This window comes from Dendrobates tinctorius, unplaced genomic scaffold (assembly GCF_039654945.1).
Source record: "Dendrobates tinctorius isolate UK_male_01 unplaced genomic scaffold, ASM3965494v1 ptg000235l, whole genome shotgun sequence".
Lineage (NCBI taxonomy): Eukaryota > Metazoa > Chordata > Amphibia > Anura > Dendrobatidae > Dendrobates > Dendrobates tinctorius.
The window spans coordinates 1,581,694-1,597,608 of NW_027361902.1; the positions used below are offsets into that span (position 1 = coordinate 1,581,694).

The window sequence follows — 15,915 nt, forward strand, 5'->3', positions numbered from 1 at the left end:
ACCTCCACCATATTTGACTGTAGGTACTGTGTTCTTTTCTTTGTAGGCCTCATTCCGTTTTCGGTAAACATTAGAATGAAGTGCCATATCAAAAAGATCTATCTTAGTCTCCTCTGTCCACAAGTCACTTTCCCAAGAGGATTTTGACTAGTGTACATTTTGGGAAACTGAAGTCTAGCTTTTTTATGTCTATGTCAGCAGTGGGGTATTCCGGGGTCTCCTGCTATATTGTTTAATTTCATTCACATGTGGACGGATGGTTTGCGCTGACACTGATGCCCCCTGAGCCTGCAGGATAGTTTGAATTTCTTTGGAACTTGATTGGAGCTGCTTATCTGCCACCATCCAGACTATCATACGTTGCAAACTTTCATCAATTTTTCTCTGCAGTCCATGTCCACAGAGATTAGCTACAGTGCTATAGGTTGCAAACTTTTGATTATGTTGTGCACTGTGGACAAAGGAACATAAGACCTCTGGAGATGGATTGTAACCTTGAGATTGTTGAAATTTTTCAACAATTTTGGTTCACAAGTCCTCAGACAGCTCTCTTCTCTTTCTGCTCTCCATGCTTAGTGTGGAATCCAAGGGGTAACGTTTCTCCTTGCGGAGAGTGATATGTTAAGCATGCCGAGATGAGGAGACTTTTAAAGGGAATCTGTCACCTTAATTTGGCGCTGTATGTAAATGAGTTTGGTCCTTCCCTTCACCCCTCCTTGGCCGCTGTACACAATCTTATGCAAATTGTCTCTTCAGAAAGGAAGACTAGAACTCTAGTGCCACCTATAGAAAGTAGCAATCCTAAAAGTTAATGTCGACCCTTTAAAGAGCCTTGTCACGTGACTTAGGTTTTGGCTTTTATCCTTAGCCATGTGACAAGGCTCGTTAAAGGGTTGACATTGACTTTTAGGATTGCTACTTCCTATAGGTGGCACTTGAGTTCTAGTTATCTTCCTATCTGAAGAGACAATTAGAGATTATCTACAGTGCCATGGGTTGCAAACTTCTGATTGTGTTGTGCACCTTGGACAAAGGAACATCAAGATCTCTGGAGATGGATTTGTAACCCTGAGATTGTTGATATTGTCAACAATTTTGGTTCTCATGTCCTCAGACAGTTATCTTCTCCTCTTTCTGTTCTCCATGCTTAGTATGGCACACAAACACACAATGCAAAGACTGAGGCAACGTCTCTACTTTGTATCTAGTTTCAGGTGTGATTTTCATATTGCCCATACCTGTTACTTGCCACAGGTAAGTGACAACGAGCATCACATGCTTGAAACAAGGTTGTTTACCCACAATTTTGGAAAGTTGCCAACAATTTTGTTCCTCCCATTTTTTAGTTTTTTATGTGGAATTATGTCCAATACAAACAAACAAAATGAACACGTGTATAACAAAACATGTAATTGCAATCATTTTCTGGGAGAAATACTTAATTTTCTGGACCAATTTCAAGGGTGCCACCACTTTTTGCTATGACTCATCACTACAGACTGAGGCGCCATATACCTCACTATGTACAGTATAATGAGTGGGACATTACCATATACCCATCACTACAGACTAAGACACCTCATACCTTAAACCTCAGTATATGTAATGGGGGGAACATTACCCATATATTCAAAAACCAGATAGATGTCTTTGTCGTTCTGAGCTCGGATGACATTCAGCAATTTAATGATGTTTGGATGTTCCCCGAACTCCTAGAAATACAGAACAGATCATATGATCGGGTGACAGTAGTGATTGACGCATCTGTAATGACGTCACGTCCTATACCGACCCCGGCAACAATTGTGTGGTCAGATGTCAGTAGTAATGTCAAGTCCTATACTGGCCCCAGAGGATCAAGTTACCAGACATCAGTAGTGATGTCACGTCTTATACTGGCCCCAGAGGATCAAGTTACCAGACATCAGTAGTGATGTCACGTCTTATAATGGCCCCAGAGGATCAAGTTACCAGACATCAATAGTGATGTCACGTCTTATACTGGCCCCAGAGGATCAAGTTACCAGACATCAGTAGTGATGTCATGTCCTATACCAGCAGCAGAGACAATCAAGTGATCAGTAATCAGTAGTGATGTCACATCTTATACCGGCCCCAGAGACGATCATGTGAATGGGGCATCAGTAGTGATGTCATGTCCTATACCGGCCCCAGAGTCGATCATATGAATGGGGCATCAGTAGTGATGTCATGTCTTCTACCGGCCCCGGAGACAATCATGTGAATGGGGCATCAGTAGTGATGTTATGTCCTATACCGGCCCCAGAGACGATTATGTGAATGGGGCATCAGTAGTGATGTCATGTCCTATATCGGCCCCGGAGACAATCATGTGAATGGGGCATCTGTAGTAATGTCAGTTCCTATATCGGCCCCGAAGACGATCATGCGAATGGGGCATCGTAGTGATGTCATGTCCTATACCGGCCCCGGAGTTAATCACGTGAATGGGGCATCAGTAGTGATGTCACATCCTATATCGGCCCCCGAGACGATCATGTGAATGGGGCATCTGTAGTAATGTCATGTCCTATATCGGCCCCGGAGATGATCATGTGAATGGGGCATCAGTAGTGATGTCACGTCCTATATCGGCCCCCGAGACGATCATGTGAATGGGGCATCTGTAGTGATGTCATGTCCTATATTGGCCCCAGAGATGATCATGTGAATGGGGCATCAGTACTGATGTCATGTCCTTTGCTGGCCCCGGAGACGATTATGTGAATGGGGCATCTGTATTGATGTTATGTCCTATATCGGCCCTGGAGACGATCATGTGAATGAGGCATCAGTAATGATGTCACGCTTTATACCAGCCCCAGAGACGATCATGTGAATGGGGCATCAGTAGTGATGTCATGTTCTATACCGGCCCCAGAGACGATTATGTGAATGGGGCATCAGTAGTGATGTCACGTCCTATATCGGCCCCCTGAGACGATCATGTGAATGAGGCATCAGTAGTGATGTCATGTCCTATATCGGCCCCCGGAGACAATCATGTGAATGGGGCATCAGTAGTGATGTCACGTCCTATATCGGCCCCCTGAGACGATCATGTGAATGAGGCATCAGTAGTGATGTCATGTCCTATATCGGCCCCCGGAGACAATCATGTGAATGGGGCATCAGTAGTGATGTCACGTCCTATATCGGCCCCCGGAGACAATCATGTGAATGGGGCCTCTGTAGTAATGTCATGTCCTATATCGGCCCCGGAGATGATCATGTGAATGGGGCATCAGTAGTGATGTTATGTCCTATATCGGCCCCGCAGACAATCATGCGAACGGGGCATCAGTAGTGATGTCAGATCCTATACTGGCCCCGGAGACGATCATGTGAATGGGGCATCAGTAGTGTTGTCATGTCCTATATCGGCCCCGGAGATGATCATGTGAATGGGGCATCTGTAGTAATGTCATGTCCTATATCGGCCCCGGAGATGATCATGTGAATGGGGCATCAGTAGTGATGTTATGTCCTATATCGACCCCGCAGACAATCATGTGAATGGGGCATCAGTAGTGATGTCAAATCCTATACCGGCCCCGGAGACGATCATGTGAATGGGGCATCAGTAGTGATGTCAGGTCCTATATCGCCCCGGAGACGATCATATGAATGGGGCATCAGTAGTGATGTCAGGTCCTATATCGCCCTGGAGACGATCATATGAATGGGGCATCAGTAGTGATGTCATGTCCTATACTGGCCCCGGAGACGATCAAGTGAATGGGGCATCAGTAGTGATGTCATGTCCTATACTGGCCCCAGAGACAATAGAACAATAGAAGAACCCATTATATCTATAAACAGAAAGATAGTGAGGAAACACTTAGCTAACCTAAATGAATTCAAGTCTCCAGGTCCAGATGAATTACACCCCAGAGTACTGAAGGAGATAGCAGAAGAAATTTTTGAACCCCTCTCCACAATCTTTGAAAATTCTTGGAGAACAGGAGAAGTGCCAGAAGACTGTAGAAGAGCAAATGTTGTTCCTATCTTCAAAAAGGGGAAGAAGGTGGACCCAGGCAACTATAGGCCGGTGAGTCTGACTTCTATACCAGGAAAGATCTTTGAACAAATTATTAAACAACATGTATGTCAGTACCTGGATAAGAATGAAGTGATTAAACAGAGTCAGCATGGGTTTGTAACTAATAAGTCATGTCAGACTAACTTAATTTCCTTCTATGAAGAATCACTGATTGGGTGGATCAAGGAAATGCTGTAGATATAGTATATCTTGACTTCAGCAAAGCATTTGACAAAGTCTCTCATACAATTCTTATAGAAAAAATGACTAAGTATGGAATGGACAAGGCAACTGTTAGGTGGATTCATAACTGGCTTAGCGATCGGACCCAAAGAGTGGTCGTAAATGGCTGCACATCCAGTTGGAAGAATGTCTCAAGTGGGGTACCACAGGGCTCTGTCCTGGGCCCTGTATTGTTCAACATCTTTATCAATGATTTAGATGAAGGAATTGAGGGTAAACTGATTAAATTTGCTGATGACACAAAGCTAGGAGGGATAGCTAATACTAGAGAAGAGAGAGAGAGGATTCAAAAAGATATAAATAAACTGGAGAAGTGGGCAGCAACTATCAGAATGGTTTTTAACAGGGAAAAATGCAAAGTACTACATCTGGGCAATAAAAATGAAAAAAGCATATACAGAATGGGAGGAATAGGGCTAAGCAACAGCACATGTGAAAAAGACTTGGGTATACTAATAGATCACAGACTGAATATGAGTCAACAGTGTGATGCAGCACCAAAAAATGCAAATGCAATTCTAGGATGTATTAACAGAGGCATACAGTCTAGATCACGTGAAGTCATTATTTCCCTCTACTCCTCTTTGGTCAGACCTCATCTGGAATATTGTGTCCAGTTTTGGGCACCACATTTTAAAAAAGACATCAACAAACTGGAGCAAGTTCAGAAAAGAGCGACCAGAATGGTGACCGGTCTGCAAACCCTGTCTTATGAGGAAAGGTTACAGGATTTGGGAATGTTTAGTTTGCAAAAGAGAAGACTGAGAGGAGACTTAATAGCTGTCTACAAATATCTAAAGGGCTGTCACATTGTAGAAGGATTAACTTTATTCTCATTTGCACAAGGAAAGACTAGAAGCAATGGGATGAAACTGAATGGGAGGAGACACAGACTAGATATTAGAAAAAACTTTTTGACAGTTAGAGTGATCAATGAGTGGAACAGGCTGCCACGAGAAGTGGTGAGTTCTCCTTCAATGGAAGTCTTAAAACAGAGGCTGGACAGACATCTGACTGGGATGATTTAGTGAATCCTGCTTTGAGCAGGGGGTTGGACCAGATGGCCCAGGAGGTCCCTTCCAACTCTACGATTCTATGATTCTATATGAATTGGGCATCAGTAGTGATGTCACGTCCTATACCGCCCCAGAGAGGATCATGTGAATGGGGCATCAGTAGTGATGTCATGTCCTATACCGCCCCAGAGACGATCATGTGAATGGGGCATCAGTAGTGATGTCACGTCCTATACCGCCCCAGAGACGATCATGTGAATGGGGCATCAGTAGTGATGTCACGTCCTATACCGCCCCAGAGACGATCATGTGAATGGGGCATCAGTAGTGATGTCATGTCCTATACTGGCCCCGGAGACGATCATGTGAATGGGGCAACAGTAGTGATGTCACGTCCTATACTGGCCCCGGAGACGATCATGTGAATGGGGCATCAGTGGTGATGTCATGTCCTATACTGGCCCCGGAGACGTTCATATGAATGGGGCATCAGTAGTGATGTCATGTCCTATACCGGCCCCAGAGAAGATCATGTGAATGGGGCTTCAGTAGTGATGTCCTATACCGCCCGGAGACGATCATGTGAATGGGGCATCAGTGGTGATGTCATGTCCTATACTGGCCCCAGAGACAATCATGTGAATGCGGCATCAATGGTGATGTCATGTCCTATACTGGCCCTGGAGACGATCATATGAATGGGGCATCAGTAGTGATGTCATGTCCTATACTGGCCCCGGAGACGATCATGTGAATCGGGCATCAGTAGTGATGTCATGTCCTATACCGGCCCCGGAGACGATCATGTTAATGGGGCATCAGTAGTGATGTTATATCCTATATCGGCCCAGGAGATGATCATGTTAATGGGGCATCAGTAGTGATGTCACGTCCTATACTGGCCCCGAAAACGATCATGTGAATGGGGCATCAGAAGTGATGCCACGTCCTATAACGGCCCCGGAGACGATCATGTGAATGAGGCATCAGTAGTGATGTCATGTCCTATAACGGCCCCGGAGACGATCATGTGAATGAGGCATCAGTAGTGATGTCAAGTCCTATACCGGATCCAAAAACGATCATGTGAATGGGGCATCAGAAGTGATGTCACTTCCTATACCGGCCCCAGAGAAGATCATGTGAATGGTGCATCAGTAGTGATGTCATGTCCTATAACGGCCCCGGAGACAATCATGTGAATGGGGCATCAGTAGTGATGTTGTGTCCTATACCGACCCCGGAGACCATCATGTGAATCGGGCATCAGTAGTGATGTCACGTCCTATACTGGCCCCCAGAGATGATCATGTGAATGAGGCATCAGTAGTGATGTCACGTCCTATACCGGCCCCGGAGACGATCATATGAATGGGGCATCAATAGTGATGTCACGTCCTATACCGGCCCCAGAGACGATCATGTGAATGGGGCATCAGTAGTGATGTTATGTCCTATATCGGCCCCAGAGAAGATCATGTGAATGGGGCATCAGTAGTAATGTCATGTCCTATATCGGCCCCGAAGACGATCATGTGAATGGGGCATCAGTGGTGATGTCACGTCCTATACCGTCCCCGGAGACGATCATGTGAATGGGGCATCAGTAGTGATGTCATGTCCTATACTGGCCCCAGAGACGATCATGTAAATGGGGCATCAGTGGTGATGTCATGTCCTATACTGGCCCCCAGAGACGATCATGTGAATGAGGAATCAGTGGTGATGTCACGTCCTATAGTGGCCCCCAGAGACGATCATGTGAATGGGGCATAAGTTGTGATGTCATGTCCTATATCGGCCCCGAAGACGATCATGTGAATGGGGCATCAGTAGTGATGTCACGTCCTATACCGTCCCCGGAGACGATCATGTGAATGGGGCATCAGTAGTGATGTCACGTTCTATACCGTCCCCCGGAGACGATCATGTGAATGGCGCATCAGTAGTGATGTCATGTCCTACAGTGCTCACAAGCAGAAGCCTCTGCGGTGGCCCCGACAAAAATGAAAGTATTCAGCTGGCTCTGTAAACATGGAATATACAGTTAGGTCCATATATATTTGGACAGAGACAACATTTTCCTAATTTTGGTTCTAGACATTACCACAATGAATTTTAAACAAAACAATTCAGATGCAGTTGAAGTTCAGACTTTCAGCTTTCATTTGAGGGTATCCACATTAACATTGGATGAAGGGTTTAGGAGTTTCAGCTATTCATCAGGGATCACACGGTACAGTCTCCCCACTTTCACCAATATGTGAAGAACCGCACCTCGCAGCCCCACCTGACGTCACTAATACATCAGGGATCACGCGGTACAGTCTCCCCACTTTCACCAACATGTGAAGAACCGCACCTCACAGCCCCGCCTGACATCACCAATACATCAGGGATCACGAGGCACTGTCTCCCCACTTTCACCAATATGTGAAGAACCGCACCTCACAGCCCTGCCTGACGTCACTAATATATCAGGGATCACGCGGTAGAGTCTCCCCACTTTCACGAATATGTGAAGAACCGCCCCTCGCAGCCCCACCTGACGTCACTAATACATCAGGGATCATGCGGTACAGTCTCCCCACTTTCACCAATATGTGAAGAACCACACCTCACAGCCCCGCCTGACGTCACTAATACCTCAGGGATCACGCGGTACAGTCTCCCCACTTTCACCAATATGTAAAGAACCACACCTGACAGCCCCGCCTGACGTCTCTAATACATCAGGGATCACGCGGTACAGTCTCCCCACTTTCACCAATATGTGAAGAATTGCACCTCGCAGCCCCGCCTGACGTCACTAATACATCAGGGATCACGCGGTACAGTCTCCCCACTTTCACCAATATGTGAAGAACCGCACCTCGCAGCCCCGCCTGACGTCACTAATCCATCAGCCCCGCCTGACTGACAACTTTCTTTCATGGTACAAAAAGAAAAACCATGCCATCGGTAGAACAATCATCTTAGCACCGACAATGCCCCATCTTACACTACAAAGAAACCACTGACTCACATAAAAGGAGAGAAACTCATGGTGTGGCCACCATCTTCACCTGACCTCAACCCTATTGAGAACCTTGTAGTACCCTCAGCAGAAGATCAATGAGAGTGGGAGGCCGATCCCATCAGAACAGCAGCTCTGTAGACAATTCTGATATGTGGAGTAATGTGTGAATTATGACCAGGAGACAACGCTCCACGCCCACAGTCACATGACTCACCTGAAGAAACATGATTTCCCGGAAGGTTCGCTGTAATGAGAGGGGAAGACATTAGTTCAGGCATAAGGGTCAGCGCACATCTTGGGGGGTGGGGATATCACGTTGTGGGCACTGCACCTCCTCACCTGAGCGTCTGTCCGGTTTCTAAATGCATCAAAAATTTTCTTCACAGCCACAATTTCTCCGGATTTGCGGTCAATGGCCTTCCACACAATCCCATATGCCTGCAAGAGAAAGCATGGACAGGGATCACAAGGTACAGTCTACCCACTTTCACCAACATGTGAAGAACCGCACCTCGCAGCCCTGCCTGACATCACTAATACATCAGGGATCACGCGGTACAGTCTCCCCACTTTCACCAACATGGGAAGAACAGCACCTCGCATCCCCGCCTGACGTCACCAATATATCAGGGGTCACACGGTAGTGTCCCCACGTTCACCAACATGTGAAGAACCGCACCTCGCAGCCCCGCCTGACATCACTAATCCATCAGGGATCACGTGGTACAGTCTCCCCACTTTCACCAACATGTGAAGAACCGCATCTCGCAGCCTCGCCTGACGTCACTAATACATCAGGGATCACGCGGTACAGCCTCCCCACTTTCACCAACATGTGAAGAACCGCACCTCGCAGCCCTGCCAGATGTCACTAATCCATCAGGGCTCACACGGTACAGTCTCCCCACTTTCACCAATATGTGAAGAACCGCACCTCGCAGCCCCACCTGATGTCACTAATCCATCAGGGATCACGCAGTACAGTCTCCCCACTTTCACCAACATGTCAAGAACCGCACCTCGCAGCCCCGCCTGACGTCAATAATCCATCAGGGATCACGCGGTACAGTCTCCCCATATTCACCAACATGTGAAGAACTGCACCTCGCAGCCCTGCTTGACGTCACTAATACATCAGGGATCACGCGGTACAGTCTCCCCACTTTCACCAACATAGGAAGAACCGCACCTCGCAGCCCTGCCTGACGTCACTAATACAACAGGGATCACGCGGTACAGTCTCTCCACTTTCACCAACATGTGAAGAACCGCACCTTGTAGCCCCGCCTGACGTCACTAATACATCAGGGATCACGCAGTACAGTCTCCCCACTTTCACCAACATGTGAAGAACCGCACCTCGCAGCCCCGCCTGACGTCACTAATACATCAGGGATCACGCAGTACAGTCTCCCCACTTTCACCAATTTGTAAAGAACCGCACCTCGCAGCCCCGCCTGACGTCACTAATACATCAGGGATCATGCGGTACAGTCTCCCCACTTTCACCAACATGTGAAGAACTGCACCTCGCAGCCCTGCCAGATGTCACTAATCCATCAGGGATCACACGGTACAGTCTCCGGAGGCGGAGCTACCGGCGGAGGCGCCGCAGGGGGCGGGGCTTAGCAGCAGCCGCACGTAGGCCGACGCTGCACCCTGACATGCAAATGTGAAACTAGCCTAACACTTACTTTTATTATCAGTCTGCATTGCAGTCACAGCTACACCTGTGACTGCCATGCACACCTATAGCCATCATACACCTCCGTGCATACCCTGGGGAGACTACACAGCAACCTCTACCTGTGACATCGGTCACTGCTTCACCATTGCAATCCCAGCTACACCTGTGACAGCAATGCATTCCCATAGCTTCAATACGCCTCCGTGCGTATCCTGTGGAGAATACACAGCACCCTCTAGTTGTAACAGGGGTCACTGCCTCACATATCCCCCTCCCCTGTTCAAACCTGTGGCGTTGAACACTTGACACCCCACATGAGCGCGAGAGAGGGCATCCGCATGCCCCTGTGACATCCCCGCCCGACACTGCATTAAGAAACCAAAGTAGGGTCTGGAACCATCGATCAGCGAATGCATCCCTCCCCTCTGCGTTTGCCCTCCATGCTTCATTACGGAACCACCCACCACCCCGTTCTCCATTGCCGACGACGACACGCCCACTTTTCTGTTTAACCGTAGAGTTGGGCCGGTTTTGGGTGATCTCGACACTGTTTATTTTGGGTTCACTAACCCTACAACTCATCCTGTCACCTAAGTACCTGCCTATGGGCCCTTGGTACCGTTTACTCTGTACCCTTACCCGTGCTTCGGTGAATATATCACGCTGAAACGCCACGGTCCGCCCCGGCAACTCCGAGCATCCATATTTATTACGTCGCACCTGAACCTGAGCCTCCCAACACTGCTGTCTATCAAGCACTCTATTTTACCCTGACCCCCGGCCACATCCTTGGCCGGTGCCAGAGGGTTCCTCGTGTGCATGTACCCAGTCGCCTCCGCGACCACACTCTCGGTTCTTCCCGGCGTTCTTTTTAAACCTGTGGTTTTTACACTAGTTTCTCTGTGTGGGACCCTGCAACTGAGCTGTCCCGAACATACCAGGGGACATTTCCAGCTCTGGGTTCAGTGGAGTCTTCACGTCCTCTACTGCCACAACCTCTAGGGGGAGCCTATCGAGGTTACACTCTGTCCCTAAGTTGCCGACCCCTGTGGCAGATATCTCTGACTTGACATCTTCAGCTTCTGCACCCAAAACAACATTTTCACCCTCTTCTGCCAATACCTCTAGGCGGAGCCTATCGTGATTACACCCTGTCCCTAGGATGGCGACCCCTATGGTAGGTATTTCAACATTTTCGGGTTCTACACCCAAATTAACATCCTTCACCTCTCCTGCCTAAACCTCTAGGGAAGCCTATCGGGATTACACTCTGTCCCTAGGTTGGCAACCCCTATGGCAGGTATCTCACCATCTTTGGGTTCTATGCCCGGCACAACCTTTACTGTGAGAGGGTTGACCCTGGTCTCCCACAGGGACCAAAAGAGGGGCAAGTCTCTCCCCAACACAGTCCCATATGGAAGGGTCTTCCCCACTCCCACCACGTTTAAAGTCCCCACATGGTGTAGAAAAATTGACCTCAGTGGTCGGGTACTCCCATATTTCCCCATGAATACCCACCTCCTCCACTTTCTGTCCTTTGGAGTTGTCCTCGGCAACAAAGGACCTATGGACCAAAGTCACTTTGCTCTCAGAGTCCAGGAGGGCCTCTGTGCGGCACCCGTTCACAAGTACCTAGCACAGTCGCGGTTCGCTGCCAGCAGTGCCCATAATGGCAGTACAGACTGGCAGGCATACATAGATACATGGCGAGTATACCCACAGTCCATGGGCTCAGATGTCTCAGAACAGTTACTAACCCCATGTCCGGGCTCTGATACAACATCCTGAGTGGGTTTACACCGTTCAATCAGTCCTACCAGAAGGTCCAGACTGCCCAGGTCCCTTTGACCGACCCGATGCTGCATGGCGGCCATCAGAGCCTGCACCATCTGATCAACCACACCTTTCTCCATCATCTCGATCGGGGAAAAACACTCAGGCTGGAACCACTCATCCACCAACTGCATCAAGTCATTAGCCTGAGAACTGGCGGGCCGAGACTCTACATAGGTCCACTGGTACACCCAAAGAACACTCCTTACCTTTGGGGTCTCTTCTTTACACAGCTGAAGCACCTCTTGTTGCTGCTTCTGCCACTGCAGCTCCTGCTGCTGCAGAACCTCTTGCTGCAACTGCAGCACCTCTTACTGAAGCCGATGCTGACTGAGCACAAACTGCTACAAACGTTCCTCCATTTCTCCAGCAGACTTGCACAACGATCTGCAGCACTCTCTGGTGTATGCCTCAGTTCACACTGCCCGCATTCTCCACCATATGTAAGGCAGCGGTAGCACCGTACGCAGTGAAGAGGCAGTGACCCACAAAATTCAAACACAAGTCTCTAATGTGTTATCTTCACACATAAAAGTCCAATCCACACAAGTGCATATAACTTCAGTGCATATGATTAGTATCCATTTCACCATTTGCAGAATATATATTATACGGCATCCTTCATTTTACAGACACTAAACTCGCCAGTCCTCCTCTGACTAGTTCCCATGGGCGTCTATGCGCCGTATCCAAGACTCTATTCACACAGCATTACATGTTGCAGGCACTACACACGTTAGTCCTCCTCTGACTAGTTCCCGTGGGTGTCTTGCACTGCTTTATCACAGTCTCTTTACTCACACAGCCGTACACAGTCCAGGATATCCTCCGGATCGCAGCCGGGGACCATATTCACCTGTTTTGCAATCGTTACAAACGCCAGTCTTCTTTGGGGCACAGGACATCCAACTCAGATTCACCTTTGGCACAGGACTGTACACATCCGAGATCAGTCACCGTGAACGACTTGCATTTCTGTGTACGCGGTAAGTTGCCAGGCCTCTCTCTGGACCTGACACACCTGAGACTCACTAAGCACTCGCTCAGACTTCACTATCCCTTTCCTGCAGGGCTTTTTTTCCTAGAATCATAGAATGGTAAAGTTGGAAGGGCCCTCCTGGGCCATCTAGTCCAACCCTGAGGAGATAATTTGCATAATCCCAGTGCCTTCTGGGATAAGTGAAGAGTCTCCGCGAGCTCAACGATGACTGGATTTTAGCAGTTGCAGGTGAAAAGAGGAAATCGGTAAACCGCGTGCCGAATTTTGGCTCATTTTTCATCGCTTTGAAATCTTTTGAACAATAACAACATGGAAGAGGCCAGGAGCCATTAGTGAGCTGAATTTCTTGCTACATGTTCACAGACTTACCAGTGGAAAGGCCAATCTTCACCTGCCACAAATGCGGCTTGTGTCCCTGCTGGAGGAAAAGTTGCAAAATCTCGAAGAGAGGTTAGCTACGTTGAAGATCATTAAGGAAGGTGAAGAGTTCTTAGAGCAGAATTATCTCTTCATGTTAGAGAAAGAGAAGAAATTCGAAGTGCACCTGAAGAAACAGAGGAAATGGAAACATGTGACCCACAGAAGCAGGAGGATCGGGAGGCAGTCAGCGCCCTTACTTCTCAGGAACCAGTACCAGGCTCTCACGCAAGAGAACGATGAAGAAATACATCAGGATAAGACTTTGCCCACAAACAGCAACCTTGTACGCCTTCAGAGTCCTCCTGGATGGAGAAAGAAAAATGTTGTGAAGAAGAAACGGAGAGTGGTGGTCATGGGGGATTCCCTGTTGAGAGGAACAGAGGCCGCTATCTGCAGACCGGATATAACTTCAAGAGAAATGTGCTGTCTTCCAGGTGCAAAAATTAAAGATGTGTCTGACAGGATATCAGGACTCTTCAGACCTACAGATGACTACCCATTCCTGCTACTACATGTGGGGACAAATGACACTGCAAGAAATGACCTGGAAACCATCTGCAGAGACTTTGAAGACTTAGGCAAGAAAGTGAAAGAACTGGGAGCGCAGGTGGTCTTCTCTTCCATCCTCCCAGTGGATGGCCATGGAACAAGAAGGTGGAGTAAGATTCTGCAGGTGAACAACTGGCTACGTCGATGGTGCCGTCAGCAACGATTTAGATTTCTGGATCACGGAGTGAATTACGTATACGATGGACTACTTGCTAGAGATGGGGTGCACCTAACGAAGACTGGAGAACATGTATTTGGAAGTCGCCTTGCTGCACTCATCAGGAGAGCTTTACACTCGAACAATGTGGGAAGGGAAGCAAAAGGCCAGAAAAAGCCATACACCTGACAAATGCTATTGAGAACTCTCCTATTAGAAGTGGAAAGGAAGAACAAAGACAAAAGAATCTAAATAATAAAAATATTGGAGAAAGAGAAACCAATCACAAACTAAAATGTTTCTATACTAATGCACAAAGCATGGGCAACAAACAAGGAGAATTGGAACTACTAACGCAGGAAAAGAAATATGATGTCATTGGAATCACTGAGACTTGGTTGGACGATACATATGATTGGAATACAAGACTAGAATGATACAACTTATTTGCTAGAAACAGACTTGATAAACGAGGAGGGGGTGTCGCATTGTATGTTAGAAACGCGTATATCTGCACAGAGATCCAAGCTTCAGAGACTGGGAGTTCTGTGGAAACTGTTTGGGTAAGAATACAAGGACAGAACAATGGAAAGGACACCATTGTAGGCATTTACTACAGGCCGCCTGTGCAAGCTGAAGATATTGATGAACACTTTATGCATCAAATGGCCAAGTTCTCCCAAAAATATGACATAGTTGTCATGGGAGATTTCAACTATCCTGACATTTGTTGGGAATCTCTCTCAGGCAAAACTAATAGGTCAAGGAAATTCTTATCCTCTCTTGCTGACAACTTTATCTTCCAAAAGGTAGGGGAGAAAACAAGGGGATCTGCTACCTTGGATCTAATCCTTATAAACAGGGAGGAAATGGATGAGGAGGTAAAAGTGGCTGGGACTCTAGGAGGTTGCGACCATGCTATTTTAGAATTTTGGATAACTAGAGGAGGAAGACCTGTGAAGACTCAGATGTCAAGGTTAGATTTCAGAAAGGCAGATTTTAAGGGACTCAAAGAGAATTGGAGGGATCCAAAGACTGGATATCCTTAAGGACAAAAATGTCCAGGAAGGATGGGAAATCTTGAAAAATTAAATTCGCAAAGCACAATTGTTAACAAGTCCGAAAAGAGGGAAGAATAGGAAGCGTTTAAGGAAACCAGGATGGATGAACACAGAACTTAAGCACATGCTAAAAAGGAAGAAAGAAACGTTTATAAAATGGAAAGAGGGAGGCATATCTAAAGAAGAATATAATGCTGTCTGCAGAAGCTGCAGGGCACAAATCAGATTAACTAAAGCTGACAATGAATTGAGGCTTGCAAGAGATGTCAAAAGCAATAATAAAGGATTTTGGGGATATGTCAAAAGTAAAAGAAAAGTCAAAGATGCTATAGGATTTTTACAGGATGAAAAATCTGTTTTCTCTCAGTAAGGAAATGTAACATGAACTGTTCTTCACTGTCCTATTAAGGGAAAAGAAGAATCCAGGATATCTATAAACAGAAAGATAGTGAGGAAACACTTAGCTAACCTAAATGAATTCAAGTCTCCAGGTCCAGATGAATTACACCCCAGAGTACTGAAGGAGATAGCAGGAGAAATTTTTGAACCCCTCTCCATAATCTTCGAAAATTCATGGAGAACAGGAGAAGTCCCAGAAGACTGTAGAAGAGCAAATGTTGTTCCTATCTTCAAAAAGGGGAAGAAGGTGGACCCAGGCAACTATAGGTCGGTGAGTTTGACTTCTATACCAGGAAAGATCTTTGAACAAATTATTAAACAACATGTATGTCATTACCTGGATAAGAATGAAGTGATTAAACAGAGTCAGCATGGGCTATGACAGAATCACTGATTGGGTGGATTGGGAAATGCTGTAGATATAGTATATCTTGACTTCAGCAAAGCATTTGACAAAGTATCTCACAC

At 47.0% G+C, this 15,915-nt stretch overlaps 1 protein-coding gene across 3 annotated transcripts in view; it reads right to left on the reverse strand.

The window, feature by feature from the left end:
- Positions 1-15,915, reverse strand: part of MAPK15 (mitogen-activated protein kinase 15) — a 134,615-nt gene that overhangs the window by 58,328 nt on the left and 60,372 nt on the right. For all 3 annotated transcript variants that reach the window (XM_073556543.1, XM_073556544.1, XM_073556542.1), the window contains exons 3-5: positions 8,681-8,779; positions 8,556-8,585; positions 1,622-1,712 (exon numbers count right to left, since the gene is read on the reverse strand). In XM_073556543.1, coding sequence (XP_073412644.1) covers positions 1,622-1,712; positions 8,556-8,585; positions 8,681-8,779 — 220 coding nt within the window. The remainder of the gene's footprint in view (positions 1-1,621; positions 1,713-8,555; positions 8,586-8,680; positions 8,780-15,915) is intronic.